A 15,581-nucleotide genomic window follows, 5' to 3' on the forward strand; every position below is an offset into this window, starting at 1 on the left:
AACCTGCTTGAATATTTGCTTTGTTATTTTGATGCTGTACCCCAATCTTCTCCAACCTTGTTTTGCAAGCACACAATCATAGGACAGTGGACAGGGCCAATTGAGTTTGGCCGTCATGGCTTGTTTTGTTATTCGCGGACACTGATCTTTACATATTCCCGGGTAACATTTAGTTTGTCTAATTATCACCCAGAACTGTGTTTGTACTTGTCACGTACATTTCTTGAAAATTTCCTGATTCTACTAATTGAGCTTTCCATACTTTCCCCAAAGGCATATACCATGTCAGATAGTTCATTACATATTGAGTTTGTTTGAATCACTTGGAGAACTGTAATCATGTGACATTCTAGAAACTGCCTATATGAGTCAACAATTCTATCGCACCTTCACATAGTTCATTAAGAAATTTAGATTTCCAGAACACTTTTGCAGTTTGTTCATCTTTTTAGCGCAGGTTGATTAAGAAATTTATTGATTGTACAAGTTGTTTACTTGGTAGCTGGAGGCTGAGATCACAGGCAATTTTAGTTTATAATTATAAAGGTGCTACTAAATCCTGTATGATTTGCACTCATAAAATCTACTTTAAGCGAAATAGAAGAGGTAGAAAGAGTTATAACAGTTCTAGTCAAACCATAGCTTTTTACGTCAATAAATAGACTGATAGATAGACACTGTAACAGCATACTTTAGCTATAGTAAATAGAAATATTCTACAAATCCCATCATTTTTTGTAAAGTTTGATCTCTTTCCACCGTGATTCCATGTAGTTGCTCGAGTTTTCTGGTGCAGCATATACTCCACATTTGAAATACAGGTCCCCTGGTCCCTGATCTTTCACCACAAACTTTTTGACACCATCGATGAAAACTATTATCTTCCCTTTGTCAACATTGTGGATTATGTTTACTCTGAACCACTTATCATAGAGATTGGTAGCTACTACGTTGTATTTGTAGTATTTGATATCTCCATCATACATCCTTAGTTGTAGAGATGTAGCTCCCTCAGCTGCACCATGGATCTGTACTATTGTAACCCCAGAAGTACCACTAGGCACAAATGCATAGCCTTCAAATTGCCAAATCCCAGAAGAATAGTCATGACCCTGCAAGAAAACCCGAGTGAAACTTGTTATTGCCATAGGAAGGAGTTTGAGGGGGCAGGGAAGTATATATATATAGAGAGAGAGAAAGAGAGAGAGAGTACCGATATGCGCACTTCCGAACGGGGCCTAGTCGTGCTATCGGGTTTGAATGGCTTGTCATGGTTGTAGATCCAGAAACTTCGAACTCCATCCTTGTCACTGTAACGATCATCGAGGGGTTCGTTGTAGGGTTTCTGTAACTTGAAGTTCTCTTCTGTTAGTGGCACAAGGGTGAATCCATCAGTAGGATCAGCGGCACAAATATAGCGATACTTCAAGGTCAATAGGATCAAGCACAGGAGCTTGCAGTAGAAGGAATTCATTTTAATGCAATTTAGAGGCAACATGGAAGTAATGGAAATTGAGGCTGTGGAAGATGGATACCAACCTAGAATATGGTATGCCTATTAATAGGAACAACTTGATAATTGCTTTCATGCTTGTGTTTCTGTTCTTTTGGTGCTATTGGTTATGACAAACTCCACCAGTAGAAATTCTATGCATGTCTTTCTTTTTGTGGTCAATCAGACTGAGTGGTAATTACATGAGGCGTTTTTTCCCCAGATACAAGCGATATTGGGGAAAGGGGAAATCGAACATAAGACCTCGAGTGTTGGGGTAAATACTCTTAACCACTTGAAAACATCCCCCTTTTTTGTGTTAAACTTGCCCCCATCAAATATTATATCATTATTAACATTATTAAACAGGGAAGTGAATTAGATATTGTTAATCTTGACGTGGGTTTGCTTCCACTCATCCAAAAGAATTAAGTTAAAGTTTAAATAATGCTGTTTGTGGTTATAGTCAACTTATCGTATGAATATTGCCTTGTCGGATCCTTCAATCCAGAAATAGCATTCCCCCCTTCCTCCCTCCTCAAATACTCAAAAGAGTAGTTGGTCATGCCAACACAGCAGTCTGCCATAAGTCCTTGTTTCATTTTCCTTTTCTTCATTCAATTCACCAAACATATTTTTCCAGCCAATAAAACAAAACATTCTTATTTTATAGGGCTTTACCATAAAAGGACAAATAAGAGGGCACAAAGACAAAATGGTCAACCCATCAAAAATTGGACAAATGGGTTTTGTAACTGTCCAACAGTGACATGAAATAAACTTTTAAGTCACTTACTGAGAGTGACATTGAACAACTCTCAGGTCACTGTCCGTTAGTGACATTAAGAGGTATTTCATGTAACTGTTTGGATTGATTTGTCCAATTTTGAAGGAGCTGGACCATTATAACATTTTGTCTTGGGTGAATGACTTTTTATTTATTTATAATCATAGTTGTTATAATAACATTGTTTTTCCAGTATCAGCCAACTTTGATTTGTCATTATATTGTTTCTTTGGTGACATGAGAATTAAATCCCAAACTCTTCTTCAGGCAGCCAAGGATCAAAATTGCCTCTTGGGCTTCGTAGAGTTAAAGATTGAAGGAGCATAGCTCTTGGGCCTGAAAAACAAGCTTTATTAATTAACCTGTTTTTATTATTATTATTATTATTATTATTATTATTATTTTATATTCTTACATCGACTCCACCACTATGGATCACTTCTTGAAAAGTTTGACCTCCTTCCACCTAGATTCCATGTAGTTACTTGAAGCAGACAAGGCACCATAAACCCCATATTTGAAGTAAAAGTTAACTCGGCCGTGACCATTTACGACAAGCTTTTGCTTGCCATCGACAAAAATGGTGACCTTTCCAGCACCAACATTATGAATGGCATTAAGTCTAAGCCATTTGTCGTAGATATTTTAAGCCACCACATTGTTTCCATAGTACTTGAGATCCCCATTATAGACCCTCAGTTGCAGTGTTGTAGCTTCAGTCGCTGCATCATGGATTTGCATTATTACGACGCCCGAGCTGCCTCGTGGCACATAGAAATTGCCCTCAAATTGCCAAACTCCAGATGTGTAGTCATATCCCTAGTAACAAAAAATAAAAATAAAATCGGTGCGTGAAAAAGATCGATCGACAATACAACACACACTTGTTTTGAGATAAAATTCGATGCCTGAGCACACTAGCGGAGTTAGGAATTTTTATAAGGATGGGTTATACATATTATTTTTCTTCATTTTAGGAGCTCTTAAGGTAAGTACTGATTTTTAGGATGAGGTGGACTATTTCCACCAAATAGGACAGACTTTCTACAAATAGTACTAAACTCCTATTTTAGGAGCTCTTGCTAGTGTGCAACTGAAAAATGCATCAGGTAAAAGATGTCTTACGTTAAAGTGTGTGATGATAAGCTTTTCCTTGTTAGACACATTACATGTCTTTTAACACGCAACTTTTGCTGTCATTCAGCAGTGTCACGTGACTGGAATAGCTTCACATATTTTCCTCGCAACAACATGAAGGACATGAAAGCCGTGGGCCCCAAACACAACTTTGGTTCAAAATTCACTTAATGAAATGTTAATTTGGGGCATAATCTGAAAAATATTATTCTAATTTCAATAAAATCAGCCTAGATGTAGAGAGGAGGTGAAAGAGATCAATACATACAGAAATTCTTATCTCTGTGCGTGGCCTGGTTGGACTGCCTTGTTTAAAGGGCTTGTCATTTGTGTAGACCCAAAACCTCTCAACTCCATCGACTTTGCTGTATCGATCCGCCGGAGACTTGTCATATGGTATCTGTAACTTGAGGTTTTGTGCAGCCAATGACACACGTACGCGTGGAGCCATCAGTAGGATCAGCAGTGCACAGGGTTTCCAAAAAGCTCAACAGCAGCAAAAACACAACCTTCTTGCAATTATAAAAAGTGGTCATTTTGTAGGATATATGCGTGCAATGCAACTCAGATATATTTATACCAAGGCAAAGATATGCGTCTCCACTCCACAACGACGACGTCTTACGGAGGGCATTTTCGTATTAATAAAGAGAAATTGGTCTTCTTATACCATGAAAATAACACTCATGTTCTCATTTTATTTTATATTTTAAATTTTTTTTAATATGAATTTTGTTATTTATAATATTATCCTATGAATTTTTTTAAAAAACATTTTCATTAACTAATATTTTTAAATTCAAAAAAGTTTCACCTCTATATATAAAGGCAGAGAGTCTTCTGACCTTTTTATTATTTCAAAAAGCGGATTATAAAGTTCATTGAAGTAGAAAAAAACCCAAACGGGCCAAGAGTTGATTGTTTGATTTTACACACAAGGGATGAATTTTTAAATGGGAAATAAAGTGGAAACAAAAGGAAAAAGAAGCATGTAGTGAATTATTAGAGGGGGAATGTGCTAAAAACTTATTGAAGGGAAACATTAATTAGTTCTTAGTCTGACGGTATTTCTCGATTCACTGCTAGATGATGTTGTATGTTTTGTTTCTCTCTTTCCCTTGATGAGAAAACTAGACATAAATAAAAGAAATTATAGATTGATTTTTTATTTATTTAAATAAAGATATTTCTTATTGAGAGGAGTGATAGCAAACTAAACACACACACTACACGGATGCTTGGTTTCGAACCCAGCACCTTTTCTGGGGAGCAATTGCTCCAAAACCACTACACTAGTGGATCTTTTGGGTATAGATTGAATTAGAAACGATGATTTTGACTCTCATCCTTTACCAAGCATTATAATTGGACCCGCAGTTTCAATTCAATATCGACAGTTTTCTTCTAATAATTGTAGCAACGTGGTCTAACGGCAATCGAAGTTAGGCAGTTGCCTACCATTAATGGACCATGCTGCTGTTGACCGCATCTCAGATCTACAATATAAATATATTTAGCTTCTTGCACATATATGCATATATATCCTACAGAATGAAAATGGCTTCTTGCTTAAAGAAGGTGGTGTTTTTGCTGCTCTTGAGCTCTTTGGCAACCCAGCAGCATTTATGCACTGCTGATCCCACTGATGGCTTCACCAGTGTGGAATTCACGGACGAAAACCGCATGTTACAGAAACCCTATGACAAAGCTCCTGAGGATCGTTACAGTAAGGTGGACGGAGTTGAAAAGTTCTGGATCTACACCAATGACAAGCCCTTTAAAGAAGGCAGTCCAACCAGACCACGCACAGAAATAAGAATCACTGTAAGATTTTATGTTGTTGGTGTAATTTCTCTAGCGTTAGGGTTTTTATCTCAAAGTAAAGTAATATAGTTTATTTGTTACACAATTCCTAGCAAGTTGATATTTGTTTTTCTTTTCATTCATGGATTTTGATCTATAGGGACATGACTACACTTCTGGAGTTTGGCAATTTGAAGGCAACTTTTTTGTGCCACAAGGCACCTCGGGGGCTATAATAATGCAGGTCTTTGGTGCAGCCAATGAAGCTACAACTCTGCAACTAAGGGTCATTAATGGGGATTTGAAGTACTATGGGAACATTGTGGTGGCTGCTAATATCTACAGTAGATGGGTTAGACTGAATGTGATTCACAATGTTGGTGCAGGGAAAGTGACAATGTTTATCGACAGTGACCAGAAGTTAGTCGTTAACGATCACGGTCGAGCTACTTTTTACTTCAAATATGGAGTTTATGGTGCCTTATCTGGTTCAAGTAACTACATGGAATCAAGATGGAAGGGAATCAAACTTTTCAAAAAATGATAGTTTTGTTATCATTGTAATTTCGACTTTCACCGTCTCATTTCAAGTTACATATATATGACAGAAAAATAAGTAAACCAATAAAGCTTGTGATCATGAAACCTAACCTTAGTACATTTTAACTTGTGTATGTATGTTCTTTTTGTATTATCAATGAGCAAGAAGTTGGTCCGTTTCTTATGGTTAATCTAGGCTTAACCAAACCGATTGATCACTAGATTTGTTTGGTTTGGTTCGGTTATCTGTAGTCTAGTTTAAGGTATAAATTGAAACCACTAGAAACTCAGGTACTGTATTGATTCGATGTGTAGTTTGAGGCACTAAACTCTGAAAATCCCTACTTTATTGGATTGGAGGACCATCAGACACTCACACTATACTTGGTACTATCACTAACGATTAAATCCAATTCACCTAGCGTGCGGTTTTATCACGCTAGTGTTACGAATAAAACATAAGTGTTAAGCATACTATACAATTTATAATATAAGTGGATTGATAAAATCGCACGCTAGTGTTACGGACACACTTAATATTTCTCAATATTTATTTTCAAAAGAACTGAAAATTAAAAATTAAAAATAAAAACGAAATAGTTACCCAAACGGGCAATAGCAAATCTAAAATTTTAAAGTGCACATTTTGACGAAGCCAGGCTTACAGTAATTCTTGTCACTACTACATTTTAGCGTTTGCGCGACGAATCAAAAATAGTCGCGCAAAGAACAAATCTGTCGCGGAAACAATAGCGCGACAGATATATCGTCGCGCAAAATCAGTCGCGCAAATACCGTCACGCTAGACTTTGCGCGACAAAACTATAAAATATCGTCGCGCAATACCCTTCGTTGCGCCAATAGTTCAGGGACGACAAACAATCTGTCGCTCAATATTTTGCACGACGAGAGTACAGGCGTTGCAGCAACTACGCGCGACGACACTTCAATCCGTCGCAAATATTTTTTGCGCGACGAATTAACAGACGTTGCATGAACATAATGCGACGACATATATTCGTCGCGCAAACAATATTTGCGCGACAAATATTTCGTCGTTGCAAATACCTTGTGCGATGAATAAGGATCGTGACTCAAACCCTTGCGCGACAATGATTTATTTGTCGCATTTTCTTTAGGGGACAAATACGTCCGTCGCGCAAACCGAGGATTATATTCGTTTACGATATATTTTTATGGTTTTTTTATTTTTTAAAACGTGATTTGCGCGACGGGTCATTTTTTCGTCGCGCAAATATTAGTAATTAATTTTTTTTTTTAATTTATGTGAAAAAAAAGAATTTTGATTTATTTTATTTTTATAATTAAATCAAATTGCAATTGAAAAATGTAATGAAGAGAAAATAGTTTTTTAAAACATAATATAAATGTATAATATACAAGAGAAATATTTAAAATGTAATTAAGAAAGTAAAAAACTAATTAAACAATGTAGCTAAATCTACTTCCTCGTCTGGCAAATGCGGCTCGGAGGTCTGGACATTGGGGACAGGGGCAGAGGTTTGGTGGCCATGCGCAGAGGTGGACGGGGGAACAAAAGATGGTACGGGAACGCCGGACTGGGCCATTGACTGTATAATCTGAGCCATCTGTGCCATCTGGGTTTCAAGCTGGGCCACCTTTGCTGTCAAAACACTATTTGACTGCGACGATGAACGGGATCTAGGTTCCCGCCGCCGGGCATTCCCCATCCCTCGACAGTATGTCCCTGGCCGCCTCCCTAGAGTCTGATCCAAGGTGTCCGTCAAGATCTGAAACCCTGCATCCTGTGGAGGAGCCACAGACTCGAGCGGCGTATCGGGAGGAAGCTGGGAGGCGGACTCCTGAAGAACCAACTGGCTCTTCTCAATCATGGTCGTCTGTTTAACATAACATAAAATATAAATAAAAATATTTATATAATAACTATGAAACTTGAACGCGTAAAATAATCATTAAAATTAAAGAGTACTTACATGAAGGGACTCCGCCAACTCATTCCCAGGTCGAACATAAACGTCGCCGAAGACGTCAATCTCTGGGAATTTGGACCCCTCCTAAATTGAACAAGAGTATAAAAATGTTAGTACAAAAAAAAAAAAGAAATTAACATTAATGACATATTAAAAATTAAATAAAAACAACTTATTATTACCCGACGTCGCGCATCCATCCTATAGGAGAAGGGCCTGGAACCTGAATGATGGAGAAGAGCCTTCTTCTCCCTATTGCCCTTATTTGCTTTAGCCATCTTCTGTTATACAAAAATTAAAACGTATTATTTGAAATTGAAATGAAATATTAAAAAATGACATAAATCATTAGTAAGAAACGTGTAATAATTTTGAACTTAATATAAAAAATACCACATAATCAGCCTCCTGAAAATGACCACAGAGCCACTGCCAACTATCCTCCCGCCCCTCAAGCTCCTTCGGGCAACCCTCCTGAAGAGCAACCTGCGGATCATCAAATGCCTGAAAGTGGTGGTGCAGGTCGCTCTTCCACTGCTTGTACCTATCAGCGAAGAGTCTGTTGATGTACCCCAACAACTCATTGTTGACATTCTCTAAATTGTAATTCATCTACAATAAAATAATTACATACATTAAATATTTAAAATATATAAAATTGGAAGGAAAAACAATTAAAATGTAAGATACATACCGACAGGTGTCCATGCATCTCGTTATGCACCGCATCAGGCATGGCCTTCCAAGACTTCCATTTCATCGGACAATAGGTCCGAACGACTGCACCAACATCGTGCGCCAATGAGCTATGTTGGTCTGCCGTTGGGGCAGCCCGATGACGATCGTCGTATCTGATGTTGATACGAGAGTTGTTCACCCGGGTGACCTTCGATGTAGCCAACTGGCGACACGGTCCCCGGGTGTTCTTCTTGGCTGCAAAGAAATATGAAATTAATGTTAGTTTAATTTGACTAAAATATTGGTACGAAACATATGTAGTTGAAGGAAATCTTTACCTGGTCCGCTCGAAGTGGCGTCGGTGGTGCTGGAAAGCCGATGACGCCGCCTGGCGCTCATTGGTTGCGCCACTGATGACTCTGATGACGCCGGCGCATGGGGGGCACTGGGACCCACTGGCAAGTCGGGCAACTGTGGTGGGCCAGAGGCCGGTGACATCATAGTCGAGGGAGGCAAACTACGTGAAGGTTGCACCGGCTTATGACTTCTGCTGATTAGGTTTGACATCTTGCAATAAAAACAAGCACCAAAGTTTAAAAAAAATAGTTACTGTAATACACCAATCTAATAACAAATATAACATTTATTTCATTTCATTTAAAATAGAGTCAACGTCTAATAACAAATATAACAAATATAACAAATAAAACAAATAAAATATAACAAAAATATAAAACATTCTTCATTAATTATAAAACATAAAAATTATTCCAATTTAGGGTCATTATATAAACTAAGCTAACAAACATACAAATAAATCAAATTTACCAATATAAACTAAGCATATTTTAACAATATTACAAATTTAATTAACGCATATATGTTGGTGTACGGTTTGCGATTTCCGAGTATCCGGGACTCCAATCCACAATCCGTTGAATCCTATATGATCCTAGACATACAAGGTACATCATACATGAGTTTGAGTTTCATCCAATGGTCCGAACAAATCAAACCGTTAAATCGCACAATAGGCGAAATCCATTCGAGGCTGAAACGGTATCCAAATTGGAAACCGAACACACCTACACGGTCATGACAACTAGTGGATCGCATTGGGACACAATGTGATTTTGCTACAGTTCCATAGCGCTGCCACACGCGGCAGCAGCGCATGTATGTGAAAAAGCGATAACGATCGCCGGAAAAATCTCAAAATTAAGGGCCAATCTTCCTACCCTAGGTTCAGGACATCGAATAGAGGCAGTTTTCTTCTCGGACCTGGGCCAAAAAATGGCCGGAAGTGGCCGGAATTTCATCCCGAAATCCGGCCAAAATCTTAGTTACAAAATTAGACAACGTACGCTACAAATTTAACAAATCCTATCCAACCATCAGCTAGACAATAAAAAATAGGGGGAAATGCATACCTCAGTCGTCAGATTTGGAGGCCGGAGGAGGGAGAACGAAGCCGGAGATATTCGCCCAAAACCGGATAAATTCCCGCCGGTTTCTCGAACCCAATCGTCGCGGCGGCGGCTCGGAAAGGTCTGAGTCCGTTGGCGGTGATCGCCCGGTCGTTAATGTGGAAAGTTGAGGTGGTGGCCGGAGGAGAGAGAGAGAGAGAGAGAGAGAGAAGAGACAGCGGTGGCAAGAATGAACCAGAAGGTCTGAAACTGTCGAATTATTATCAGACCTTTGCGCGACGAAATATAAAGTGTTCGTTGTTGTGTGGATTTCAGCTGCACCAAAATGGATTCAGTTGCATCCTCAACTTGTGATACTCGCAAGTGCACGAGCCGTTTGGTAGTATAGCATATGTAAGTGCGAGGTCGATCCCACGAGGATTGGTGATTGAATGATCCAATTCATTTTCCCTACACAAAACAGAAATGAAAAAGAAAGGAAATAAATAAAACAAGGAAGAAAGAAAATAACTAACTCAAGTAGCTAAGTTCCCAAGTTCAATTAGATTAATGGATTGATTCTAGCTAAAGTATGATTAAGCCATGGTGTGTGGTCATAACCTTGTGTTCCTAATTCCCTAATTTGATCATTTGTTGTCTAACCTAAAATTAAGCATTAGGAACCCATTAAGCATAGAAGAACAATTTAAACAACCAAGCATGTATCTAATCCCTGTTGTCGAATGTCCATACATACTCTTCCTATTCATAGTTCAATTCGAATTAAAGCATGGTGTCTACTCTTAATTCAAACCAAGATAGCTAACATGCAAGCCTAAATGGTGATCAATCATTCAAACTAGCATATTAACTTATAAGCATAATGAATAAGGACAAAAACCATAATTGAAACTTGGAAACTTATCAAACTTGAATACTTAAGAAAGAATGTACATTACAAGAAAAATAAATTACAACTAAGAAAACATTAAAGAGAGACTAAGAGAACTTTGAGGAAGAAAGGAGAAGTGTTTGGGAAAAGTGTTTGAGGACATGGAGGCTTTTTGGAGAAGAAAGTAGAAGTAGAGAGTTGTTTGAGAAAGTGTTTGGAGAACATGGAGAATGTTTGTGAACTTGGAGACTTTGGGAACTTAGGGAGTGGAGAGAAAGGTGTTTGTGAAGTGTTTGAGACATGGAGACTTTTGGAAGAGAAGGGAAATGTGTTTGGGAAATTTGGAGAAGGGAGGAGAAGTGTTTGGAGAACTTTAGAGATGGGAGAAGTGTTTGAGAGATTTGGAGAAGAAAATTTAGTAGAATGATCTTATTACAACAATTGAGAACTACAAAGGAAACTAAGAGAATTTGAGGGAGAGAAGGGAAGGGAGCTCTAGAGAAGTGTTTGAGAGCTCCCCCCCTTGGGGTGTGTTTACAAGCTTGGGAAACCTCACTATATATAGGCCTAAGGAAGCTGAAAATCTGAATAAGTATGGCTAATGCATACAACACTTTGTTTTATAAAATCTGAAATGGTTGATGCACTTCACTAATGCATACAACACTTCCATTATAAAATCTGAAATGGTTGATGCACTTCACTAATAAATCCCACCAGCAGCCCTAGCTCATCTTCATGTCACCATGACCAAGCTTCCAACCAGAAATAATAGCTCATCCTGAGGTCAGCATGACCAGCAACTTCAAGGGCTTACGAATTGGGCTTCCCTTAAGCAAATTAAGACTTTAAGCACTCAAACTTGAAGTTCAGAATGTCTTCTTTCCAGCCATATATCATTTGGGTCAATCCAAGGTCGGAGGAGGAAGTTAAGGCCAAAACAAATTGCTAACTCATTTTGCGCGCTGATAAAATCCATCCTGAGCATGGCTCTGTGTTTGCTAGGTAACAGACTCCACAATTATCCAATGAGGCTGAATTTCGGATATGTTATAGTATACACCCATTGGAACAACTTTCATGAAGAATGTGGCCTCATCTGAGCTATGTAGGTTGCTGAAACAAAGCTTGCAATATGACCTACGAAACTGGGCTGGCAGGGGACTGTAGCCAAAATTGAGTTTGTCTTTAAGCTCTTCATCCATTCATCCAAATTAGGCCCTAACATGCATGGATTGCATCATTTACTATCCAAAGCCCTCATTATTACCTAAAGCTCAATGAACTGAAAGATAAACACAAAAAGGATTAAAAGCACAAGTTTAACTCAAAAACATAACCAAATCATAAGCTAGAAGGGTACAAAATGATATACAATTCAGCTGCACCAAAATGGATTCAGTTGCATCCTCAACTTGTGATACTCGCAAGTGCACGAGCCGTTTGGTAGTATAGCATATGTAAGTGCGAGGTCGATCCCACGAGGATTGGTGATTGAATGATCCAATTCATTTTCCCTACACAAAACAGAAATGAAAAAGAAAGGAAATAAATAAAACAAGGAAGAAAGAAAATAACTAACTCAAGTAGCTAAGTTCCCAAGTTCAATTAGATTAATGGATTGATTCTAGCTAAAGTATGATTAAGCCATGGTGTGTGGTCATAACCTTGTGTTCCTAATTCCCTAATTTGATCATTTGTTGTCTAACCTAAAATTAAGCATTAGGAACCCATTAAGCATAGAAGAACAATTTAAACAACCAAGCATGTATCTAATCCCTGTTGTCGAATGTCCATACATACTCTTCCTATTCATAGTTCAATTCGAATTAAAGCATGGTGTCTACTCTTAATTCAAACCAAGATAGCTAACATGCAAGCCTAAATGGTGATCAATCATTCAAACTAGCATATTAACTTATAAGCATAATGAATAAGGACAAAAACCATAATTGAAACTTGGAAACTTATCAAACTTGAATACTTAAGAAAGAATGTACATTACAAGAAAAATAAATTACAACTAAGAAAACATTAAAGAGAGACTAAGAGAACTTTGAGGAAGAAAGGAGAAGTGTTTGGGAAAAGTGTTTGAGGACATGGAGGCTTTTTGGAGAAGAAAGTAGAAGTAGAGAGTTGTTTGAGAAAGTGTTTGGAGAACATGGAGAATGTTTGTGAACTTGGAGACTTTGGGAACTTAGGGAGTGGAGAGAAAGGTGTTTGTGAAGTGTTTGAGACATGGAGACTTTTGGAAGAGAAGGGAAATGTGTTTGGGAAATTTGGAGAAGGGAGGAGAAGTGTTTGGAGAACTTTAGAGATGGGAGAAGTGTTTGAGAGATTTGGAGAAGAAAATTTAGTAGAATGATCTTATTACAACAATTGAGAACTACAAAGGAAACTAAGAGAATTTGAGGGAGAGAAGGGAAGGGAGCTCTAGAGAAGTGTTTGAGAGCTCCCCCCCTTGGGGTGTGTTTACAAGCTTGGGAAACCTCACTATATATAGGCCTAAGGAAGCTGAAAATCTGAATAAGTATGGCTAATGCATACAACACTTTGTTTTATAAAATCTGAAATGGTTGATGCACTTCACTAATGCATACAACACTTCCATTATAAAATCTGAAATGGTTGATGCACTTCACTAATAAATCCCACCAGCAGCCCTAGCTCATCTTCATGTCACCATGACCAAGCTTCCAACCAGAAATAATAGCTCATCCTGAGGTCAGCATGACCAGCAACTTCAAGGGCTTACGAATTGGGCTTCCCTTAAGCAAATTAAGACTTTAAGCACTCAAACTTGAAGTTCAGAATGTCTTCTTTCCAGCCATATATCATTTGGGTCAATCCAAGGTCGGAGGAGGAAGTTAAGGCCAAAACAAATTGCTAACTCATTTTGCGCGCTGATAAAATCCATCCTGAGCATGGCTCTGTGTTTGCTAGGTAACAGACTCCACAATTATCCAATGAGGCTGAATTTCGGATATGTTATAGTATACACCCATTGGAACAACTTTCATGAAGAATGTGGCCTCATCTGAGCTATGTAGGTTGCTGAAACAAAGCTTGCAATATGACCTACGAAACTGGGCTGGCAGGGGACTGTAGCCAAAATTGAGTTTGTCTTTAAGCTCTTCATCCATTCATCCAAATTAGGCCCTAACATGCATGGATTGCATCATTTACTATCCAAAGCCCTCATTATTACCTAAAGCTCAATGAACTGAAAGATAAACACAAAAAGGATTAAAAGCACAAGTTTAACTCAAAAACATAACCAAATCATAAGCTAGAAGGGTACAAAATGATATACAATTCAGCTGCACCAAAATGGATTCAGTTGCATCCTCAACTTGTGATACTCGCAAGTGCACGAGCCGTTTGGTAGTATAGCATATGTAAGTGCGAGGTCGATCCCACGAGGATTGGTGATTGAATGATCCAATTCATTTTCCCTACACAAAACAGAAATGAAAAAGAAAGGAAATAAATAAAACAAGGAAGAAAGAAAATAACTAACTCAAGTAGCTAAGTTCCCAAGTTCAATTAGATTAATGGATTGATTCTAGCTAAAGTATGATTAAGCCATGGTGTGTGGTCATAACCTTGTGTTCCTAATTCCCTAATTTGATCATTTGTTGTCTAACCTAAAATTAAGCATTAGGAACCCATTAAGCATAGAAGAACAATTTAAACAACCAAGCATGTATCTAATCCCTGTTGTCGAATGTCCATACATACTCTTCCTATTCATAGTTCAATTCGAATTAAAGCATGGTGTCTACTCTTAATTCAAACCAAGATAGCTAACATGCAAGCCTAAATGGTGATCAATCATTCAAACTAGCATATTAACTTATAAGCATAATGAATAAGGACAAAAACCATAATTGAAACTTGGAAACTTATCAAACTTGAATACTTAAGAAAGAATGTACATTACAAGAAAAATAAATTACAACTAAGAAAACATTAAAGAGAGACTAAGAGAACTTTGAGGAAGAAAGGAGAAGTGTTTGGGAAAAGTGTTTGAGGACATGGAGGCTTTTTGGAGAAGAAAGTAGAAGTAGAGAGTTGTTTGAGAAAGTGTTTGGAGAACATGGAGAATGTTTGTGAACTTGGAGACTTTGGGAACTTAGGGAGTGGAGAGAAAGGTGTTTGTGAAGTGTTTGAGACATGGAGACTTTTGGAAGAGAAGGGAAATGTGTTTGGGAAATTTGGAGAAGGGAGGAGAAGTGTTTGGAGAACTTTAGAGATGGGAGAAGTGTTTGAGAGATTTGGAGAAGAAAATTTAGTAGAATGATCTTATTACAACAATTGAGAACTACAAAGGAAACTAAGAGAATTTGAGGGAGAGAAGGGAAGGGAGCTCTAGAGAAGTGTTTGAGAGCTCCCCCCCTTGGGGTGTGTTTACAAGCTTGGGAAACCTCACTATATATAGGCCTAAGGAAGCTGAAAATCTGAATAAGTATGGCTAATGCATACAACACTTTGTTTTATAAAATCTGAAATGGTTGATGCACTTCACTAATGCATACAACACTTCCATTATAAAATCTGAAATGGTTGATGCACTTCACTAATAAATCCCACCAGCAGCCCTAGCTCATCTTCATGTCACCATGACCAAGCTTCCAACCAGAAATAATAGCTCATCCTGAGGTCAGCATGACCAGCAACTTCAAGGGCTTACGAATTGGGCTTCCCTTAAGCAAATTAAGACTTTAAGCACTCAAACTTGAAGTTCAGAATGTCTTCTTTCCAGCCATATATCATTTGGGTCAATCCAAGGTCGGAGGAGGAAGTTAAGGCCAAAACAAATTGCTAACTCATTTTGCGCGCTGATAAAATCCATCCTGAGCATGGCTCTGTG

The 15,581-nt window shown here is 38.1% G+C and overlaps 2 protein-coding genes and 1 pseudogene across 3 annotated transcripts; 1 reads left to right on the forward strand and 2 right to left on the reverse strand.

The window, feature by feature from the left end:
* Window positions 1–576: 576 nt before the first annotated feature.
* LOC110762148 (citrate-binding protein-like) lies at window positions 577–1,520 on the reverse strand. Its single transcript, XM_021964755.2, has 2 exons — window positions 1,214–1,520; window positions 577–1,112 (listed from the first exon to the last, which is right to left on the reverse strand). Exons 1-2 carry the CDS (start codon window positions 1,496–1,498, stop codon window positions 729–731), a joined length of 669 nt encoding a protein of 222 aa, XP_021820447.1. The 5' UTR covers window positions 1,499–1,520; the 3' UTR covers window positions 577–728.
* Window positions 1,521–2,561: 1,041 nt separating this feature from the next.
* On the reverse strand, window positions 2,562–4,089 carry LOC110762147 (citrate-binding protein-like; annotated as a pseudogene). The gene is made up of 2 exons (XR_015826074.1): window positions 3,685–4,089; window positions 2,562–3,098 (listed from the first exon to the last, which is right to left on the reverse strand). The product of XR_015826074.1 is annotated as a citrate-binding protein-like (transcript).
* Window positions 4,090–4,967: 878 nt separating this feature from the next.
* Window positions 4,968–5,928, forward strand: LOC110762136 (citrate-binding protein-like). Its single transcript, XM_021964740.2, has 2 exons — window positions 4,968–5,240; window positions 5,380–5,928. The coding sequence occupies exons 1-2, from the start codon at window positions 4,968–4,970 to the stop codon at window positions 5,761–5,763; spliced, it is 657 nt and encodes a 218-aa protein (XP_021820432.2). The 3' UTR covers window positions 5,764–5,928.
* The last annotated feature ends 9,653 nt before the right edge of the window (window positions 5,929–15,581 follow it).

The sequence above is a fragment of the Prunus avium genome, chromosome 8 (assembly GCF_965620075.1).
Source record: "Prunus avium chromosome 8, drPruAviu1.hap1.1, whole genome shotgun sequence".
NCBI lineage: Eukaryota > Viridiplantae > Streptophyta > Magnoliopsida > Rosales > Rosaceae > Prunus > Prunus avium.